Genomic DNA, 23,229 nt, shown 5'->3' on the forward strand with positions numbered 1-23,229 from the left:
GCCCCAAGAATGATTTCCCCTGGTGGGCCCAAGGCACTCCAGTCCGACACTGAGAGTGACCCAAGGTGTATATAGCTGATAGGTGTAGGTGCTGGTGCAATGATGACTGAGTCCCATTAAAAAAATATAATGGCTTTACTAACAGTCTCTGGTAATATGGAAAATGACTTATCCTAATACAGACTTGTGCTTCACTGGATCTGTGCTGGGAGATACTGATGTAGAATAGAGATAGAAGTAGCGGTACTTGTGTAGCTTAGCGTTGAGCAGTGAAGAGAAGAGGAGAGGAGAGGAGTTTGTCGTGAGGGTTCCAGCCCAAGGTAGTAAAGTGCTCTGCCAGAACATTGGTAAGAAGAATACTTGAGAGAGAGATACTTGTGCCTGTGTTTCGATTATACTGTCTCTGACCACCTTTTTCCCTGCAGTGTCGAGGTACCCGTCCTACCAGGGTGACACAAGCCCCAGCCTTGGTTATCTAGGTGTAGCTAAGTGTCTGAAATTATCTGGTGTCACCCCCGCTGTGAGATCTTCGTACCTTTGCTCTATCTGGGTCAGTTCCTCTGTCCTTGGATACCGCCCTGCACTGTATAGAGAGGTTCTCGGCATGGGCTGGGATGATCCCCAACTAATCCTCCTTAGAGTGTGCAGCACTGCATAGTGACTTGGATAGATATGGGGTGTCTCATAGTTAAATGCTTTCGGCACCGGTCAGAAAGTTATCTCTTCAGTGGTAATGGAGTTGTATTCTTTATTTTTATCACAAGGTGTCACTGTTATGTTTAACCATTGTTTTATATTGCACAGCTGTAGTCACCTAAGGGTTACTGTTTTTGTACCACATGGTCTGTGCCAGCCTATGAGAGATGCTGTTCTTTACCTACCTATCTCTGCTCTCCTTCTGTGCACTCTGTGCTTACACAACATGACTCTTAGGATTCAGTCTAGTCTGGTCTGGAGTGTGGTAGTAGACAGATATGTATGGAGAACACTAAAGGGAGGACAAGGCTGGGATCACCCCAACCCACGCCGTGAACATTTCAACACAGTGCAGGACAGTATCCTAAAGCAGAGGGTCTGTGTCCAGTGCTGGAGCAGGGATGTCTGTCTCACGTGTCAAGTGCTGGGGTGGGGACGTTCACCTAATGTGTCCAGTGCTGAAGCAGAGACATCCACCTAATGTGTCCAGTGCTGGAGCGGGGACGTCCACCTAATGTGTCCAATGCTGGAGCGGGTACATCCACCTAATGTGTCCAATGCTGGAGCGGGTACATCCACCTAATGTGTCCAATGCTGGAGCAGGGACGTCCACCTAATGTGTCCAGTGCTGGAGCGGGTACATCCACCTAATGTGTCCAATGCTGGAGCAGGGACGTCCACCTAATGTGTCCAGTGCTGGAGCGGGTACATCCACCTAATGTGTCCAATGCTGGAGCAGGGACGTCCACCTAATGTGTCCAGTGCTGGAGCGGGTACATCCACCTAATGTGTGCAATGCTGGAGCAGGGACGTCCACCTAATGTGTCCAGTGCTGGAGCGGGGACGTCCACCTAATGTGTCCAATGCTGGAGCGGGTACATCCACCTAATGTGTCCAATGCTGGAGCGGGTACATCCACCTAATGTGTGCAATGCTGGAGCAGGGACGTCCACCTAATGTGTCCAGTGCTGGAGCAGGGACGTTCACCTAATGTGTCCAATGCTGGAGCAGGGACGTCCACCTAATGTGTCCAGTGCTGGAGCGGGTACATCCACCTAATGTGTCCAGTGCTGGAGCGGGTACATCCACCTAATGTGTCCAGTGCTGGAGCGGGTACATCCACCTAATATGTCCAGTGTGTCTATAAGAGGAGTCACTTGGTGGGACTAAGCTGCTGACAGTGTCTGACCATCTCAGTGATGCCTAGACAAAATCCAGTGGTTAAAGGGTTAATATATATATAACAGTCACGTAACAAGTATATAACAGCAGGGGGCACCATAATAGATCTATAACAGCCAAGGGTTATCAATAAGTGATTGATAACCAATCCCCCTGAGCTGTAGACTCGCTGACACTTCTCGGCCCCTTCTACATTTTTGCTTCATTCACTTTCAGAAATCAAACAATAAACTGGTTATCGGGATCTTCTCCAGAGATGCGGAGGTGCAGTATTCATGGCTGATGACGCTGCTGGGATTAGAGGTTTTCAGGGATTATGTCCAGTCCGTCCGTCCTTGTTATATCAGTAATACAGGATTCCTGCAGTTCTATGAGGACGTGAATCGCTGCACATTCGGGATCCTGTATCACAGCAAGAACAGAGGACGCATCAATGTGACTAATATAGAAGGTTCCCTGTATGATGAGGAGCTGGAGCATCTCTCCTCTAGACTTGGTAAGAGATGGAGGACTGTGTGGAGGAGGGTGATGGTATTATGTATGATGAGGAGCTGGAGCATCTCTCCTCTAGACTTGGTAAGAGATGGAGGACTGTGTGGAGGAGGGTGATGATATTATGTATGATGAGGAGCTCCATCTCTCCTCTAGACTTGGTAAGAGATGGAGGACTGTGGAGGAGGGTGATGGTATTATGTATGATGGGTAGCTGGAGCATCTCTCCTCTAGACTTGGTAAGAGATGGAGGACTGTGTGGAGGAGGGTGATGGTATTATGTATGATGAGATACTGGAGCATCTATGATAAGACATAGAGATATATGGGTGACAGTAATGGTATTATATATGATGAGGACCTTCCTACTCTGGTAGTACTAGGCTGCTGCTGCTCAGTTGGAATCTGTCCGGTTGTCAACAAATTATTGGAACCCAACGCTGATATTTCTTCTTTTTAATAAATTAATCATTTTAAAAATTGCCGGGGCCTGTCAGCTTTCTTATTACCAGCTGCACACAGACCAATCATCCAGCAGCAGCCTGGCATTACCAGGGAAGGACGGGCCAGAGCCTTCTCCATCCTAACACCAGCCTGCAACTGACAAGGGCATTATCTAAAGGGCTGGGGTGTGACAGTACCCGGCTCTTCCAGGAACTCTGATGGCAATTTTAATTGGGGTAATAATTATGGGGTTAATGTTAGATGGCTCCACTACTGAGACAGTTAAGGAATAAAAAATGTGATGTATAATTAGTAATACATCCAGTGTGATGGTGATGACTGGTGAGGTGTGATGTATGATTAGTAATACATCCAGTGTGATGATGATGGGTAATGTGTGATGTATGACTAGAAATACATCCAGTGTGATGGTGATGGGTGATGTATGATTAGTAATATATCCAGTGTGATGGGTGATGTATGATTAGTAATACATCCAGTGTGATGGTGATGGGTGAGGAGTGATGTATGATTAGTAATAAATGCAGTGTGATGATGATGGGTGAGGTGTGATGTATGATTAGTAATAAGTGCAGTGTGATGATGATGGGTGAGGTGTGATGTATGATTAGTAATACATCCAGTGTGATGTGAGGGGTGATGTATGATTAGTAATACATGCAGTGTGATGGTGGTTGGTGATGTATGATTAGTAATACGTGCAGTGTGATGGTGATGATGATGATGATGATGATGATCAGTGTCCCGGGGTTTGTTCTGTGTACAGGGAAGGAGAAGGTCATTGTGGTGATAGATGATCTGGAGGACAGTAGTGATGACCACAAAACCCGAATCCTGGAGCATCAGCCGAGTATCATGGAGAAGGCCGAGGATCTCTTCCTCATCAGCCCAAAGGAGAAGAGTCGTCCCATGGTGGACAGAGGAGAACTGGAGAAGAAACTGCAGATGCTGAGAGACATCATAAGAGAGAAAACTGGTGAGATCATCAGCTGGTGTGGGGGATTACACTGTATATACTGCTATATACCTACCAGCCATAACATGAAAGCTACCAACAGGTGAAGGAAATAAGGGGTGTGTGTGTGTGTGTGGAGGGGGGGAGGGGGTTAATGGCCGCTCTATTCGGGGCATCCCTGGTCTATAGTGGTTAGTATCTACCAAAAGTGCTGTAAGGAAGGACAACCAGTGACCGGGGAATGGGGAATATATGTTATATCTTTTCTGTGAATCAACTTCACCAATATGAATCAAAGCATTTACAAACTCAGGTGAGTATGCGTAGATAATATTTGTTTTCTCAAGGAATTTGCCTCAACAATATATGCAGTAATACCTCGGTTCCCAACACCTCGGTTCCCAACACCTCGGTATTCAAACACTTCGGTAACCGAACAAAATCAGGGGAGATAACTGTCAGCTAGTCAGACAGTTATTGAGGTTACAGGAGCGGGTACTCTCGTCATAATGTTAGGAATCCCCACTCTAAATGGGGGTTCCCCGCAGCGGAGGCAGGAGGGGGGGCCTGTTTGAACTTCCTGCGCCGGTCTGGCTTCTCATCAGCTTCAGCCTGTCCCAGTTCTTCTTCACTTCTCCAGGCCACCAGCACCCTCTCCTGGTGCCGGCCGCCCTCCCCACAGCGGATCTTGCAGCTGCCGGACAGAGGTTTCCCGGCCATGGCTGCTTCTCCCCACCACAGGGAACAGCTCCTGCAGCCGGCCCCAGCTTCCGCCACCTATCTGCCAGCAGCCTGGAAATGGGTTCCAACAGCTGGGGCAGTCTACAGAAGCTGTTCCCCGCAGAAGGGAGAAGCAGCCATAGACGGGGGAAACCACCAGCTGGAAGCTGCAGGATCTGCTGCGGGGAACACTGTAAAAGAACAGGGATCCCCCTCATTATGACAGGAATCCCTGCTCCTTTACAGTAAGCAGTGGTGCAAGATGCTCTGATACTGCTGGTCCTTACACTCTGTGGACAGGCGCTATGCACACATGGAATATAAAAACAATAGAAAACATTTACATTGTTCCCTATGGGAAGATACTGCCCGGTTCTAGAACCGCCCTCCAGGACCGATTAAATTTGAGAATAGATATATTACTGTACGCAGTACTCAATGAATAAGAAACAACTACAAACTACAGCACACCACTGGGAAGTGACAATGGGACCACTAAAGGAGATCGTGTGCCGAACCACCAGGAGATCATAGTATGGAGATCGATGGACCCGACGCATATCGCCTCCCTCTGGGGACTTCATCAGGACAGTGGGTAAGTTGTTCTTATATATCTACAGTATAACTAAGCAGTAATGCAATACAGATGAAATCAGGATGACCTAGTAGATGCGGAATTACCTGAACAGATAGTGGGCCCATCATGGCAGCCGCTAGCGTATGAACCTGCCGAATGCACATGTCCTGTAAATAATGTCTCTGGTCTCATGTATGACATGGCTGTGATCATGTGGTTACAGAGCGGGGCACTGCGCATGCGTCAAGACTAAGTGCCATGTGCTACTATGGGACCAGAAACCATATCATCTGCTGCAGAACATCTTTATAGGCAGATCTGTCAATCACCAGGTTGTTGGAATGAGAGTGTATAAGCTGGGCCTAGCATTAATAGAAGCTGCTGCAGAACATCTGTAGGACAAAACCTGATACACAGATAAATACATATGTAACGTCACAGTCCGGTATATATTGTCAGGCGTCTGGAGGTATATTGTTGCCATTGGCAACCCCGGACTGTCTGTATTGGGGCCTATGTGTTTGTGTCTTTTCCAGGATTGCTTATACTGATCAATGCTATGCCATTACATTGCATTGATCAGTATTATCAGCAATCTTCCCATAGAATTTGCCTGAAAGCAGACTGATTGAGAAGATCGATGATCCAACAGGACAGAGTTATTATTATTTATTTTTATAGCCCATCCTTGATTCCAGAGCGTTATACAAGGGATAGGGAGTAACAACACAGATCATTACAAAATCAAAGCATGTTACATGAATAAGGTAAATGGCAGACTGGTACATAGGGAGAGAGGAGCCTGCCCGCCAGGCCTTACATAGGGAGAGAGGAGCCTGCCCGCCAGGTATTACATAGGGAGAGAGGAGCCTGCCCGCCAGGCATTACATAGGGAGAGAGGAGCCTGCCCGCCAGGTATTACATAGGGAGAGAGGAGCCTGCCCGCCGGGTATTACATAGGGAGAGAGGAGCCTGCCCGCCGGGGATTACATAGGGAGAGAGGAGCCTGCCCGCCGGGTATTACATAGGGAGAGAGGAGCCTGCCCGCAAGGTATTATATAGGGAGAGAGGAGCCTGCCCGCCAGGCCTTACATAGGGAGAGAGGAGCCTGCCCGCCAGGTATTACATAGAGAGAGAAGAGCCTGCCCGCCAGGGCTTACATAGGGAGAGAGGAGCCTGCCCGCCAGGGATTACATAGGGAGAGAGGAGCCTGCCCGCCAGGGATTACATAGAGAGAGAAGAGCCTGCCCGCCAGGGCTTACATAGGGAGAGAGGAGCCTGCCCGCCAGGGATTACATAGGGAGAGAGGAGCCTGCCCGCCAGGTATTACATAGGGAGAGAGGAGGCTGCCCGCCAGGGCTCACATAGGGAGAGAGGAGCCTGCCCGCCAGGGCTTACATAGGGAGAGAGGAGCCTGCCCACCGGGTATTACATAGGGAGAGAGGAGCCTGCCCGCCAGGGATTACACAGGGAGAGAGGAGCATGCCCACCAGGTATTACATAGGGAGAGAGAAGCCTGCCCGCCAGGTATTACATAGGGAGAGAGGAGCCTGCCCGCCAGGGCTTACATAGGGAGAGAGGAGCCTGCCCGCCAGGGCTTACATAGGGAGAGAGGAGCCTGCCCGCCAGGTATTACAGAGGGAGAGAGGAGCCTGCCCGCCAGGGATTACACAGGGAGAGAGGAGCCTGCCCGCCAGGTATTACATAGGGAGAGAGAAGCCTGCCCGCCAGGTATTACATAGGGAGAGAGGAGCCTGCCCGCCAGGGCTTACATAGGGAGAGAGGAGCCTGCCCGCCAGGGATTACATAGGGAGAGAGGAGCCTGCCCGCCAGGTCTTACATAGGGAGAGAGGAGCCTGCCCGCCGGGTATTACATAGGGAGAGAGGAGCCTGCCCACCAGCTATTACATAGGGAGAGAGGAGCCTGCCCGCCAGGTATTACATAGGGAGAGAGGAGCCTGCCCGCTAGGTATTACATAGGGAGAGAGGACCCTGCCCGCCAGGCCTTACATAGGGAGAGAGGACCCTGCCCGCCAGGTATTACATAGGGAGAGAGGAGCCTGCCCGCCAGGTATTACATAGGGAGAGAGGAGCCTGCCTGCCAGTGCTTACATAGGGAGAGAGGAGCCTGCCCGCCAGGGATTACATAGGGAGAGAGGAGCCTGCCCGCCAGGTATTACATAGGGAGAGGAGCCTGCCCGCCAGGTATTACATAGGGAGAGAGGAGCCTGCCCGCCAGGTATTACATAGGGAGAGAGGAACCTGCCCACCAGGACTTACATAGGGAGAGAGGAACCTGCCCGCCAGGGGTTACATAGGGAGAGAGAAGCCTGCCCACTAGGTATTACATAATGAGAGAGGAGCCTGCCCGCCAGGTATTACATAGGGAGAGAGGAGCCTGCCTGCCAGTGCTTACATTGGGAGAGAGGAGCCTGCCCGCCAGGGCTTACATAGGGAGAGAGGAGCCTGCCCGCCAGGGATTACATAGGGAGAGAGGAGCCTGCCCACCAGGGATTACATAGGGAGAGAGGAGTCTGCCCGCCAGGCATTACATAGGGAGAAAGGAGCCTGCCCGCCAGGCCTTACATAGGGAGAGAGGAGCCTGCCCGCCAGGCCTTACATAGGGAGAGAGTAGCCTGCCCGCCAGGGATTACATAGGGAGAGAGAACCCTGCCTGCCCGCCAGGCCTTACATAGGAAAAGAGGACCATGCCCGCTAGGCCTTACATAGGGAGAGAGGAGCCTGCCCGCCAGGGGTTACATAGGGAGAGAGGAGCTTGCCCGCCAGGGGTTACATAGGGAGAGAGGAGCCTGCCCGCCAGGGATTACATAGGGAGAGAGGAGCCTGCCCGCCAGGTATTACATAGGGAGAGAGGACCCTGCCCGCCAGGTATTACATATGGAGAGAGGAGCCTGCCCACCAGGGATTACATAGGGAAATAGGTGCCTGCCCGCCAGGGCTTACATAGGGAGAGAGTAGCCTGCGGCCAGGGATTACATAGGGAGAGAGAACCCTGCCTGCCCGCCAGGCCTTACATAGGGAGAGAGGACCCTGCCCGCCAGGGCTTACATAGGGAGAGAGGAGCCTGCCCGCCAGGGCTTACATAGGGAGAGAGGAGCCTGCCCGCCAGGCCTTACATAGGGAGAGAGGAGCCTGCCCGCCGGGGCTTAAACAGAGAGAGAGGAGCCTGCCCGCCAGGGCTTACATAGGGAGAGAGGAACCTGCCCGCCAGGGCTTACATAGGGAGAGAGGACCCTGCCCGCCAGGGCTTACATAGGGAGAGATGACCCTGCCCACAAGGGCTTACATAGGGAGAGAGGAGCCTTCCCGCCAGAGCTTACATAGGGAGAGAGGACCCTGCCCGCCAGGGGTTACATAGAGAGAGAGAACCCTGCCCACGAGGGCTTACATAGAGAGAGGAGCCCGCCCGCCAAGGCTTACATAGGGAGAGAGGACCCTGCCCCTGAGTACCTACATAGGGAGAGAGGAGCCTGCCCGCCAGGTATTACACAGGGAGAGAAGACCCTGCCCACCAGGGCTTACATAGGGAAATAGGAGCCTGCCCGCCAGGTATTACATAGGGAGAGAGGAGCCTGCCCGCCAGGTATTACATAGGGAGAGAGAAGTCTGCCCGCCAGGCATCACATAGGGAGAGAGGAGCCTGCCCGCCAGGCATCACATAGGGAGAGAGGAGCCTGCCCGCCAGGGATTACATAGGGAGAGAGAACCCTGCCTGCCAGGCATTACATAGGGAGAGAGGACCCTGCCCGCCAGGGCTTACATAGGGAGAGAGGAGCCTGCCCGCCAGGGCTTACATAGGGAGAGAGGAGCCTGCCCGCCAGGCCTTACATAGGGAGATAGGAGCCTGCCCGCCGGGGCTTACACAGAGAGAGAGGAGCCTGCCCGCCAGGGCTTACATAGGGAGAGAGGAGCCTGCTCGCCAGGCCTTACATAGGGAGAGAGGAGCCTGCCCGCCAGGCCTTACATAGGGAGAGATGAGCCTGCCCGCCAGGTATTACATAGGGAGAGAGGAGCCTGCCCGCCAGGTCTTACATAGGGAGAGAGGAACCTGCCCGCCAGGGCTTACATAGGGAGAGAGGACCCTGCCCGCCAGGGCTTACATAGGGAGAGATGACCCTGCCCACAAGGGCTTACATAGGGAGAGAGGAGCCTTCCTGCCAGAGCTTACATAGGGAGAGAGGACCCTGCCCGCCAGGGGTTACATAGAGAGAGAGAACCCTGCCCACGAGGGCTTAAATAGAGAGAGGAGCCTGCCCGCCAAGGCTTACATAGGGAGAGAGGAGCCTGCCCGCCAAGGCTTACATAGGGAGAGAGGACCCTGCCCCTGAGTACCTACATAGGGAGAGAGGAGCCTGCCCGCCAGGTATTACACAGGGAGAGAGGACCCTGCCCGCCAGGGCTTACATAGGGAGAGAGGAGCCTGGCCGCCAGGGCTTACATAGGGAGAGAGGACCCTGCCCGCCAGGTATTACATAGGGAGAGAGGAGCCTGCCCGCCAGGCCTTACATAGGGAGAGAGGAGCCTGCCCGCCAGGTATAACATAGGGAGAGAGGAGCCTGCCCACCAGCGCTTACATAGGGAGAGAGGAGCCTGCCCGCCAGGTATTACATAGGGAGAGAGGATCCTGCCCGCCAGGGCTTACATAGGGAGAGAGGAGCTTGCCCGCCAGGGATTACATAAGGAGAAAGGAGCCTGCCCGCCAGGTATTACATAGGGAGAGAGGAGCCTGCCCGCCAGGGCTTACATAGGGAGAGAGGAGCCTGCCCACCAGGTATTACATAGGGAGAGAGGAGCCTGCCCGCCAGGTATTACATAGGGAGAGAGGAGCCTGCCCGCCAGGTATTACATAGGGAGAGAGGAGCTTGCCCGCCAGGGATTACATAAGGAGAAAGGAGCCTGCCCGCCAGGCCTTACATAGGGAGAGAGGAGCCTGCCCGCCAGGGTTAAGCGGCCGGCAGAATTACATACACGCAGCGGTCGTTCAGACCGCTGTGTGTATGTAGTGAAAGTGATCTGCCAGGACCTAGCCGAGTCGCAGCGTTATTAACACTGCGAGTCGGTACGTGTGAAGCTACCCTTAAACTTGCTGTCAGGTAGGGTACTGGAAAGACACATAGACGGGTGCAGCCTAGACTGAACCCGCCCCAGTTGTCCCTACCAACTTGCCACAACAGTACTAAAGGTTACTGCGGACAACAGGTCGACAAACAAACACAATAAAGAATGGTCAGGATACGAGGTCAGCAACACACGGGCAGCAAAGGTACAAAGTCAGAATTCAGGAAGCAAAGTCGGGGTACAAAATCCAAAAGGTCAAAATCACAATAACAAACAATCAGGAGAACGCTAGGTCAAGGCACAAGGCGCTATCACAGGCAATGGGATAAGACCAGGGGCTGGGATTTATAGTGAACAAGAACCTAGGTGCTGACAGCTAACTGGCTAGGTCAGCTGTCAGTCACCATCAAGGGTACACCTGATGCCGATCGACCGAGGGTGGTGAAGCCGTGGCTACATACAAAAGAAAAGGTAAACATAGCAGGCTGGTTGCTGGGGACACTATCGGCGGGCCCCCAGCAACCAGTCCCGCTCATAGGCAGAAATGTAGTGATTGTGACGTCTCTGAGTGCGGCCTAAGACCTGGAAGTGCAGGGCGGCTGCTAGGGACGCCATTGGCGCGCCCCTAGCAACCAGTTCGGCCTGTTGTGAAGGACGCCGTCGACACTTCTCCCAGCTGAGCCGTGCGCCTCGGCAGAGGCAGGAAACGGGTGCGTGGCTCGATTCCTGACACCTGCAGCCCTGTGTCAAACTGGCGTAGCCTAGAGTATCTGTGCCCTAGGCCTGCAACGCCTCCTCTTCACCCTCTTCATGGCTGCAAAGGATAAAGAAATAACCCCTTGCAAATATGCTTTTGCTGTAATGTATTATGTTCGGCTGCTATTTTAAATGTACTTTGGGACGAACTTTTAAAAAATTTGATTGGTTCCCGAAAGTTCAGAATGCATCTCAAATCGGGAATTTCGGTTGACTAATCTCTAATGACATAACATAAGACTATTAAAAGTGAAATAAATCTGTAAAATACTCAATATAAACCAGTCACAATAGTTCCCTTACATATATGATCTCAGAGGGTACCGCTATGGGGACAGACAATAGGCCTGTATAGAGAATGAACATTGGTATGGGGGACAGACAATAGGCCTGTATAGAGAATGATCATTACTATGGGGACAGACAATAGGCCTGTATAGAGAATGATCACTACTATGGGGACGGACAATAGGCCTATATAGAGAATGATCACTACTATGGGGACAGACAATAGGCCTGTATAGAGAATGATCACTACTATGGGGACGGACAATAGGCCTGTATAGAGAATGATCACTACTATGGGGACGGACAATAGGCCTGTATAGAGAATGATCACTACTATGGGGACGGACAATAGGCCTGTATAGAGAATGATCACTACTATGGGGACGGACAATAGGCCTATACAGAGAATGATCACTACTATGGGGACAGACAATAGGGCTGTATAGAGAATGATAATTACTATGGGGACAGACAATAGGCCTGTATAGAGAATGATCACTACTATGGGGACGGACAATAGGCCTATACAGAGAATGATCACTACTATGGGGACAGACAATAGGGCTGTATAGAGAATGATCACTACTATGGGGACAGACAATAGGCCTGTATAGAGAATGATAATTACTATGGATGAGCTGTAAAATCTTTCAAGATACGGGTCCACTTTACTGTAGAAAGGACACAGTTACCCCATAGAGACTCCATTCTCTCCCTATTCTGTAGGGATCAGCCAGGTCACATGTTCCCCTATTACATCTCCGTTCTCTTGGTGTCTCTTCATCTTCTCTCCTCAGTCATCTATCCCCTGGTCATAGTCTTATGTATACTGACAGCGCAGGAGATCAGCTGTACATTAGTTACTGATGGTTTATATAGAATCTGTTTGTTTTTTTTTTGTTATCTCCATTCTATAATAATAGATTATAGAGAGCGTTCTAATAACTTGTCTCTTTTATTTCAGCTGGAGCCCGAAAAGCTGAGAAATCAGAGGCCGCAGCTCCTAAAGAGGCCGGAGGCAATAAAGACCCCGCAGCTCCTATAGAGGCCGGAGGCAATAAAGACCCCGCAGCTCCTAAAGAGGCCGGAGGCAATAAAGACCCCGCAGCTCCTAAAGAGGCCGGAGGCAATAAAGCCCCCGCAGCTCCTAAAGAGGCCGGAGGCAATAAAGACCCCGCAGCTCCTATAGAGGCCGGAGGCAATAAAGATACTGCAGCTCCTAAAGAGGACGGAGGGGATAAAGACCCCGCAGCTCCTATAGAGGCCGGAGGCAATAAAGACCCCGCAGCTCCTAAAGAGGCCGGAGGGGATAAAGACCCCGCAGCTCCTAAAGAGGCCGGAGGGGATAAAGAGGCCGCAGCTCCTAAAGAGGCCGGAGGCAATAAAGACCCCGCAGCCCCTAAAGAGGCCGGAGGCAATAAAGATACTGCAGCTCCTAAAGAGGACGGAGGGGATAAAGACCCCGCAGCTCCTATAGAGGCCGGAGGCAATAAAGACCCCGCAGCTCCTATAGAGGCCAGAGGGGATAAAGAGGCCGCAGCTCCTAAAGAGGCCGCAGCTCATGTCTCTCAGGGTAAGATCTCTATTGTTCCCTACACTACAAGTAATGTTTGGGGTGCAGGGGTACATAGTACAATCCCATCCTGGTGTTATATGGAGGAGTTTGTAGAAATCCTTGTACACAATATAAAAGCTATAGCCTCTTCCCCATCTCTGCCCATCAGTAGCCGCCAGGTTGGGTATTTCCCAGTTTTAGACTTTGGAAGTCAATGGTTTTCCTGCTGTGTCTGATAATTTGGCTGTGGCCGTTCTCGAGGCTTCCTCAGGAGACTCCGGGAGTTACCCCTTGGCTAGTCTTGTTGCTGGATCTTGTGCGAGTGACTTCTTGTTTGGGGATTGTTGATGTTGGATCTGTTGGATGGTGTCTGAGAGTTTCTGCTCCCTGGTTATGTACGCCTGGTGGGAATTGCAGAGTCTTACTGAGTTAGTATCAGCAATATCAATGTAAAAAAGAATTCATTCAGGTTGCTTAAACTTTTGGTTTGTAGATAGTGAGCGATAGTATGAACAGATTTCTCCGCCATAAGTCAGGTGGCGGGTGCTCCCTCCTTCACCCTCTTCTGGTGGGCGGAGTAGGGAGTAGATCCCTTTTCCTCATTGGTGGAGCAGGCTGCTTGATCCACAAATAAAGCAGGAGAGCTGTCAGAGAAGAGTCCGTCCGGCCTCCAGTGCCTGAGACTGACTAAAAGGGGGGATTTATAAAGATAGGCATCTGCCAGATTCACTTAGAGACACAGGCCTGACCTGCCCCTGCCGTATCTACACCGGAGCGGAGGACAAGGCAGATGTATGCCAAGGAGAAAGAGAAAATCTGGGCATAAAATTGATAAATCCCCCTCATAGTGTTTGGTTAGTGAAAGTAGCTCCCTAGAGAGTTAAAGGGGTATTCCACTCAAACTTTTGATATGTTGATGCCCATGGTGAGAATAACAATTCCTTCCATATTTATTATTTATTCAGTCTCCTTCCCCCAGTTCTCAGCTGCTGCTTTCTGCTGAAGACACAAAAATCTGTGTGAGCTTTTCTCTCTGTCTCCCCCTCCTCCCCCCTCCCATCTGAGACAGCTGATGTAAATGAGTCCCTGGCAGGCTTTATCTGCAACATTCTTTGTAATGCCGGGAGGTCACTCTGCTGATGAACTCCATGTGATTAACCCTCCCAGCATTACAAAACAAGCCCTCATGTAGCTATGTTGACGGAAAAATAGGATATACCACTTGGGAGACGATCATGGAAGAACAAAAAGAGATGATTTAGTCATTAAGGCCCAGAACGTGCAATGGGGAAGAAAGGGTTACCCATAAAATGGTCGTCCTGGAACCAACTACTATTGTAACTACAGGGAGCACATTGTAAGCACTCTTCCCTTACAGCATTTAGCCTAAAGGACCACTTTATGTTTGTATACAGGGCTCCAGACTAAAAAATTTACCTAGGAGCCATTGGCTCCTAACCTGAAAAATTTAGGCGCCAAATAGAATATTTGGTCGCCAGCATTTTAAACCATGTAAAATTAATGTTATGTTAAATGGGACTTACTGTGTGCAGAGGCCGCGGCAGCATCCTCCTCCTTTAGATCCTTTCTTTTCTTAGTTTGAAAACGTTCAACATGGAAACTTGCAACTTGACAACCACATCCAGTCTGACAACCATATCCAGTCTGACAACCACATCCAGTCTGACTCAGTACTTCAGCCTCACTTGGCTAGCCTTTTAATGAGGCTTACTCTTCTGAACTTGAAGTTAAAGGGAACCTGTCGACCCCCGTGACGGGGTGACAGGCTCCCAACCCCCCGTTAGAACCCCCTATACTCACCTCATCGCGCCGGGTCCCGCTTCTGAAGATGGTCGGGTCACAGAGATCTCAGCCGCTGCAGCCCGGCGTGCGCTGAGAGATGAGTGCAACACCCATAGAGAATGACAGGAGAGTCCAGCGCTCCGTCATTCTCTATGAGCGTTGGACTCATCTCTCAGTGTGCACGCCGGGCTGCAGCGGCTGAGATCTCCGTGACCTGACCACCTCCAGAAGCGGGACCCGGCGCGATGAGGTGAGTATAGGGGGTTCTAACGGGGGGTTGGGAGCCTGTCACCCCGGCACCGGGGGAGACAGGTTCCCTTTAAAAGCTTGCAACAGTCTATACATACTGAGCTGGACTTATGACTGCAGCCATAGTGACCCCCCACAAGATGTGTATATAGATAGATATATCTCTCACCTAGTGACTAATGCAAGTGACCCCCTACAATACAGACACCTGAGGGGCCCTGATAATAATAATTGTGCATATATCTATCTCCCAGTGTCTGCAGCCAGTTTGCCCTACACTTATAGATGCCCCCTCCCCTTATAGATGGCCCCCCTCTACCCCCATTATAGATGCCCCCTCCTCCCCCCCATTATAGATGCCCCCTCTTCTCCCCCCCTTATAGATGCCCCCCTCTTCTCCCCCCCTTATAGATACCCCCTCCCCTTATAGATGCCCCCTCCTCCCCCCATTATAGATGCCCCCTCCCCCCCCCATTATAGATGCCCCCTCCCCCCCCATTAAATGCCCCCTCTTCTCCCCCCCTTATAGATACCCCCTCCCCTTATAGATGCCCCCTCCTCCCCCCATTATAGATGCCCCCTCCCCCCCCATTATAGATGCCCCCTCCCCCCCCATTATAGATGCCCCCTCCCCCCCAATTATAGATGCCCCCTCCCCCCCCCATTATAGATGCCCCCTCTTCTCCCCCCCTTATAGATACCCCCTCCCCTTATAGATGACCCCCTCTCCCCCCATTATAGATGCCCCCTCTTCTCCCACCCCTTATAGATACCCCCTCCCCTTATAGATGCCCCCCTCTCCCCCCATTATAGATGCCCCCTCTTCTCCTTCCTCCCTTATAGATACCCCCTCCCCTTATAGATGGCCCCCTCTCCCCCCATTATAGATGCCCCCCTTCTCTTCCCCCCATTATAGATGCCCCCCCCCCCCCCCTTTCCTCTATGCTAAGCAGTATTTAAAAAAAAATAAACACACAAACTCACCTCACAACCCGCTCCCCCGGCGATCCTCTTCTTCTTCAGGCGCTGTCCCCGGCTGATGCGCGGCTGCCGGGGGTGTCCCGTCCTATCCCCGGCAGCGCGTCGCGTCAGTGAGCTCCCTGTACGCCGGGGCTGTGACTTCTGACACAGGAAGCGTCTCTGACGTGCGCTTCCTGTGCCGGAAGTCAGGGCCCCAGGCAGCTCACTGATGCGCCGCGCTGCCGGGTATAGGATGGGACACCCCCGGCAGCCGCGCATCAGCCGGGGATACTTAAAGAGACAGCGCGCCGCCGCCGGGGCCAGTCGCAAATGGCGCCCAGATTAATAAATCTGGGCGCCATTTGCAAAATGTCAGTCGCATTGGCGACCATTTTAGTCGCCATCTGGAGCCCTGGTATGTCTGTAGTCTTTGACATTTAGACTATGTTCACACACCGTAAAATTAAAGGTAAAATACGGCCATATTTTCAACATAAACAACAGAAAACAGCAGCCGTTCTTTTCAGCCTGGGCGGCATTGCATTGAGAACCATTCTCACAGCACACAGCATACCAAACAACAATTGTCATGTCAATTAATAACGCCCCATGTTGCACAGCGGCCGTTATTTAGGGGAACTCCAGGTAGAGGTTTAAAAAAAATGAAACTTCTGCGGAAGTCTGCGCTCCTTTGAAGTCAATAGGACATTGTCCGGCAGTGCGCACACCGTATAGAACATTGGCACTAATGGATTATGATCATTGACAATATTGGACATGCTCATTATTTACCCCCCGCTTTTGTAAAAAAAAACAAAAAACTGTTTTTTCACCTGTAAATCCGAGTTTATTGAAGGCTAAGTTTTTATACAGAACACAATAAAAGTAAAAAGCATTTTGGACAAAGACTGCTCCATCATACGTATTGTGTGTGAACATAGACTTATAGTGTCACTGTCATTTAATTTTTTATTTTTTTTTCCAGAAATCAATAGTACAGGCGATTTTAAGAAACTTTGTAATTGGGTTTATTAGATGAAAAAATGCATTTTTTCATGAAAAAGCAGTTTGAAGCTCTCCCCCTGTCTTCACGATTGTCTATTAAGAGGGGAGGGGTGGAGAGAGATGAGGCACCAAAACAGGACAACAAAGAGTTAATTTACAGCTACATCACCAGGCTCTCTCCTCTGACAGTCAGCACTGACCTCTCTGACCTCTGAATAGCAGCTTTCACACAGTTCCTGCTGTGTAATCCTTTGTTTTTTCCTCTCTGCTGCCGACTAATCTCCCTCCTCCCCCTCCCCTCTCCATAGGTTACACAGGGCCCGACTAATGTAAAAGAGTGGAGATGTTCTGATAATGAGCAGTGAATGAGAGAGAGGAGGGGGGGAGGGGGGACCTGGGAAAGGCTTTTTGAATGCAGATACTGGCAGATTTGCCTAATAAACCCAATTACATCGTCTGGACTATTGATTTTGCAAAATAAAAATGAACCGACAGTGACAGTTTAAAGGGACAGTGTCACCTCCATTTTCTGTTACTGATTAGAGTAAAATATTAAAACTTGTTCTTTTATTCTAATCTGTTTCTATTTTCTGACTATTTTCTGACTCTGTATTTTTTTATATCACTTTTTGTACATTGTTATGGTGGCGGCCATCTCCACCAAGCTCTTTTAACAGCATTTAGTGACATGCTTTACAGCAGCACTGGAGGATATAGATAAATCACAGCCTCTCGCTGGTGGATATAGATAAATCACAGCCTATCACTGGTGGATATAGATAAATCACAGCCTCTCACTGGTGGCTATAGATAAATCACAGCTTCTCACTGGTGGATATAGATAAATCCCAGCCTATCACTGGTGGATATGGATAAATCACAGCTTCTCACTGGTGGATATAGATAAATCCCAGCCTATCACTGGTGGATATGGATAAATCACAGCTTCTCACTGGTGGATATAGATAAATCCCAGCCTATCACTGGTGGATATGGATAAATCACAGCTTCTCACTGGTGGATATAGATAAATCACAGCTTCTCACTGGTGGATATAGATAAATCACAGCCTATCACTGGTGGATATAGATAAATCACAGCCTCTCAGTGGTGGATATAGATAAATCCCAGCCTATCACTGGTGGATATAGATAAATCACAGCCTATCACTGGTGGATATAGATAAATCCCAGCCTATCACTGGTGGATATAGATAAATCACAGCCTATCACTGGTGGATATAGATAAATCCCAGCCTATCACTGGTGGATATGGATAAATCACAGCCTATCACTGGTGGATATAGATAAATCACAGCCTATCACTGGTGGATATAGATAAATCACAGCCTATCACTGGTGGATATAGATAAATCACAGCTTCTTACTGGTGGATATAGATAAATCACAGCCTATCACTGGTGGATATAGATAAATCACAGCCTATCACTGGTGGATATAGATAAATCACAGCTTCTTACTGGTGGATATGGATAAATCACAGCCTCTCAGTGGTGGATATAGATAAATCACAGCCTCTCACTGGCGGATATAGATAAATCACAGCTTCTCACTGGTGGATATGGATAAATCACAGCCTCTCAGTGGTGGATATAGATAAATCACAGCTTCTCACTGGTGGATATAGATAAATCACAGCCTCTCACTGGTGGATATAGATAAATCACAGCTTCTTACTAGTGGATATAGATAAATCACAGCCTATCACTGGTGGATATAGATAAATCACAGCCTCTCAGTGGTGGATATAGATAAATCACAGTGTCATGTATTTACCTGGTTGCTCTGCAGCGCTGCGGCAGGCTTACATTCCCATACACGCCCAGCCGGCTGATGCTGCAGATAAGCAGCCTATCAGCAGTTGGGGGCAGGAGCGAAGCTATGCAGGAGGACAGAGCCAATCACGAGCTGCCAGGCGCTCCATGCAAATCAGGGGCGGTGGATTTAAACGAGCAGCTGCTGCTCCATAGCTGCCAGTGACAGTTTTGCCTTGCCACACTACACCAGCATCACTCTGTGTTCTGACCTCTGCATTTGTTACCTGACTTTAGCTTGTTATCTGATTTTGTACCTCGCTCCTGACAGTGTTTCTGACCTTGGCCTGTTTCATCGGTATTCTTTTTGTATTGTGATTTTGTACTGTTTTGCTATCTTGGATTTGACCTCTGGCTTGTTCTCTGACTGATTTTGGTTCTGATTTGTGGTTTATACATACCTGGCTGGTTTTACTTGGACTGCTGACTTTTCTCGACTGGCCCTGCACTTAGCAGCGTAGGGACTGCCGTCCAGTTGGGGTCTGTCACCTAGGGCAGTATGTCCAATCCGCCAGTGGGAAGCTTTGATTTATCTATATCCTCCAGTGAGAGGCTGTGATTTATCTATATCCGCCAGTGAGAAGCTGTGATTTCTCTATATCTGCCAGTGAGAGGCTGTGATTTCTCTATATCTGCCAGTGAGAAGCTGCGATTTCTCTATATCCACCAGTGAGAGGCTGTGATTTATCTATATCCGCCAGTGAGAAGCTGTGATTTATCTATATCCGCCAGTGATAGGCTGTGATTTATCTATATCCGCCAGTGATAGGCTGTGATTTCTCTATATCCTTCAGTGATAGGCTGTGATTTATCTATATCCACCAGCGAGAGGCTGTGATTTCTCTATATCCACCAGTAAGAGGCTGTGATTTCTCTATATCCGCCAGTGATAGGCTGTGATTTATCTATATCCGCCAGTGATAGGCTGTGATTTCTCTATATCCGCCAGTGATAGGCTGTGATTTCTCTATATCCGCCAGTGATAGGCTGTGATTTCTCTATATCCGCCAGTGATAGGCTGTGATTTCTCTATATCCGCCAGTGAGAAGCTGCGATTTCTCTATATCCACCACCATGAGGCTGTGATTTCTCTATATCCTTCAGTAATAGGCTGTGATTTATCTATATCCACCAGTGAGAAACTGCACCTTTATTGGAAGAAAGACTGATGATTGTACTGCGCCTTTATGATGGTTTCTACAGTAAACGTTTTACTGGCCAAGTTACTTGCTGGACTCTGTATTTGAACATCCAGTGGTGGCACATACCCCTCCCGGCCACCGTGACCAGTGCCGCAGCGGTACAGACCACCTGCCCAGCTAACACCCCTGGCAGCCCCCGGGTCACCACAGCCATATCCTCCTATGACATGTTCCGCTCTCCATCAGGTGACGTCATGTCTTCTCCTTCATCCTGAACAAGTAGTTGGGTGATGGCGGCTTCTATAGGTGACTGTATTCTGTATCCCAGGTGTATAAACTGTACAGAACTATAGTGTAATATAAACCCTCTATAATATACAGCAGGTGGAGGTGATGGAAGATCCCGGGGGGCGTCTGAGGAACAGGAGAAAACCGGAACAACACAAGGAATGATAGGAAGAGTCTGGGAGACATTCAACAGCAACATCCAGGGTGAGATCTCCTCCTATACCTGTAACTAATAAGAGATTAACAGCTCAGGATACTATATATATATATATATATATAATAAAAATGAAAGTCTGTCTGTCTGTCCCGTATAGACTTTCAAACGCCTGAACCATTTGACCCCAAATTTGGCACACAGATACATTGGGAAGGTTTTAGAGAAGTTCCCGTCCCTGCCAGATGTAAAGGAGGGGAGGGGGAGGGGGAAGAGCGGCGCCCCATACACAGTAGTGGATTATAATAGGGGCGTTTCGGGCGGCAGCCTGGGGCCCTGAGCTCCTGGGGGGCCCATGACCACCCAAAAAGACTTATACTTTCAGTGGTGTACTGTCTCCTGACTACACTTCCGCCATGATTTGCAAAAAAATCAGTTTTTTATGGCAATTTTGCACAAATCAGGACATCATGACATTATCTATCCTGTACTATGAACACCAGGCTAGTGCTGCCATAGTTACAGTGGGGTGGGGGGGCCCAGGCCTGGTGAACAGCCCGGGGCCTATGGTAGAGTTAATCCGCCCCTGCCCATAGAGATGAATTGGAAAATCTCCACAATGCACACAGGTGACATAATTAGCTGCAGCTGCCCAGAGAAAACGGCAGTTGGAGCCTTAGCACCCAATAGGATTACAGCTTAATTTTCACAGGGAGCAATGGTTGCTAGGGAAGCTGCCTCACAACATCCACAGTAATAACTGGTAGACCCCCTACTCCATCTATACAGTACATGTATATACAGGACCCCCTACTCCATCTATACAGTACATGTATACAGGACCCCCTACTCAATCTATACAGGACCCCCTACTCAATCTATACAGTACATGTATACAGGACCCCCTACTGCATCTATACAGGACATGTATACAGGACCCCCTACTCCATCTATACAGTACATGTATATACAGGGCACTACAGGTATACAGGGCCCTCTACTCCATATATACGGTACATGTATACAGGGCCCCCTACTCCATATATACAGTACATGTATACAGGACCCCCTACTCCATCTATACAGTACATGTATATACAGTGCACTACAGGACCCCCTACTCCATCTATACAGTACATGTATACAGGGCCCCTTACTCCATCTATATAGTATATGTATACAGGACCCCCTACTCCATCTATACAGTACATGTATACAGGGCCCCCTACTCCATCTATACAGGACCCCCTACTCCATCTATACAGTACATGTATACAGGGCCCCCTACTCCATCTATACAGGACCCCCTACTCCATCTATACAGTACATGTATACAGGACCCCCTACTCCATCTATACAGTACATGTATACAGGGCCCCCGACTCCATCTATACAGTAAATGTATATACAGGACCCCCTACTCAATCTATACAGTACATGTATATACAGGGCCCCTTACTCCATCTATACAGTACATGTATATACAGGACCCCCTACTCCATCTATACAGAACATGTATACAGGACCCCCTACTCCATCTATACAGAACATGTATACAGGACCCCCTACTCCATCTATACAGTACATGTATATACAGGACCCCCTACTCTATCTATACAGTACATGTATATACAGGACCCCCTACTCTATCTATACAGTACATGTATATACAGGAACCCCTACTCCATCTATACAGAACATGTATACAGGACCCCCTACTCCAACTATACAGAACATGTATACAGGACCCCCTACTCCATCTATACAGAACATGTATACAGGACCCCCTACTCCATCTATACAGTACATGTATATACAGGACCCCCTACTCCATCTATACAGAACATGTATACAGGACCCCCTACTTCATCTATACAGTACATGTATACAGGACAGTATTACCAGCTGCTGCTGCCCTAAGCACTAAACCTGAGGACGCCCCATCCTCACTCACCAATTAGCATCAGGATTGGTAGGTAATAGCTCCAGACATCACATTTAACACCGCCACACCAGGCCTGACCAATACCACCTTAGGCTGGGTTCACACTACATATATTTCAGTCAGTATTGCAACCAAAAACCAGGAGTGGATTAAAAACACAGAAAGGCTCTGTTCACACAATGATGAAACTGAGTGGATGGCCGCCATATAACAGTAAATAACGGCCATTATTTCAATATAACAGCCGTTGTTCTAAAATAACAGCAAATATTTGCCATTATATGGCAGCCATCCACTCCATTTCACCATTGTGTGGACAGATCCTTTCTCTGTTTTTAATCCACTCCTGGTTTTGGTTGCAATACTGACTGAAATATACTGACTGAAATATACGTAGTGTGAACCCAGCTTTACTGTGACTGGATAACACTGTCATACCAGACCTGACCAATACCGCCATACTGTGCTGGATAACACTGTCATACCAGACCTGACCAATACTGCCATACAGTGACTGGATAACACCGCCATACCATACCTGTTCAATACCGTCATACTGTGACTGGATAACAATGTCATACCAGACCTGACCAATACCGCCATACTGTGACTGGATAACACCGCCATACCAGACCTGACCAATACCGCCATACCCCACTCGAAAAGACACCAGATTTTCTGGCAAGTCTGAACGGGAGGGTACTGCCCCTCTGCAAGCTGCTACCCTACGCACCTGACCATGGGTGCCTAATGGTAAATACGACCCTGCAGGTATACAGGACACTACAGGTATACAGGACCCCAAAACTATACACTACAGGTGCACGGGACCTCCACCAACTATATACTACAGGTATACAGGACCCCAAACTTTACACTACAGGTATACAGGACCCCCAAACTATACACTACAGGTATACAGGACCTCCACCAACTATATACTTCAGGTATACAGTACCTCCACCAACTATATACTACAGGTATATAGGACCCCAAACTATACACTACAGGTATACAGGACCCGAAAACTATACACTACAGGTATACTGGAACTCCACCAACTATAAACTACAGGTATATAGGA

At 49.4% G+C, this 23,229-nt stretch overlaps 1 protein-coding gene across 1 annotated transcript; it reads left to right on the forward strand.

Moving 5' to 3' along the window:
- Positions 1 to 425: 425 nt before the first annotated feature.
- On the forward strand, positions 426 to 20,292 carry LOC138775536 (eukaryotic translation initiation factor 3 subunit A-like; the record flags this gene model as incomplete). The annotated part of the gene is made up of 5 exons (XM_069955961.1): positions 426 to 520; positions 2,095 to 2,374; positions 3,602 to 3,811; positions 12,175 to 12,783; positions 20,140 to 20,292. Coding segments are annotated over 5 exons (1,334 nt in total), but the record flags the coding sequence as incomplete, so codon positions are not given.
- Between the last annotated feature and the right edge of the window lie 2,937 nt (positions 20,293 to 23,229).

This window comes from Dendropsophus ebraccatus, unplaced genomic scaffold (genome assembly GCF_027789765.1).
Source record: "Dendropsophus ebraccatus isolate aDenEbr1 unplaced genomic scaffold, aDenEbr1.pat pat_scaffold_1739_ctg1, whole genome shotgun sequence".
Lineage (NCBI taxonomy): Eukaryota > Metazoa > Chordata > Amphibia > Anura > Hylidae > Dendropsophus > Dendropsophus ebraccatus.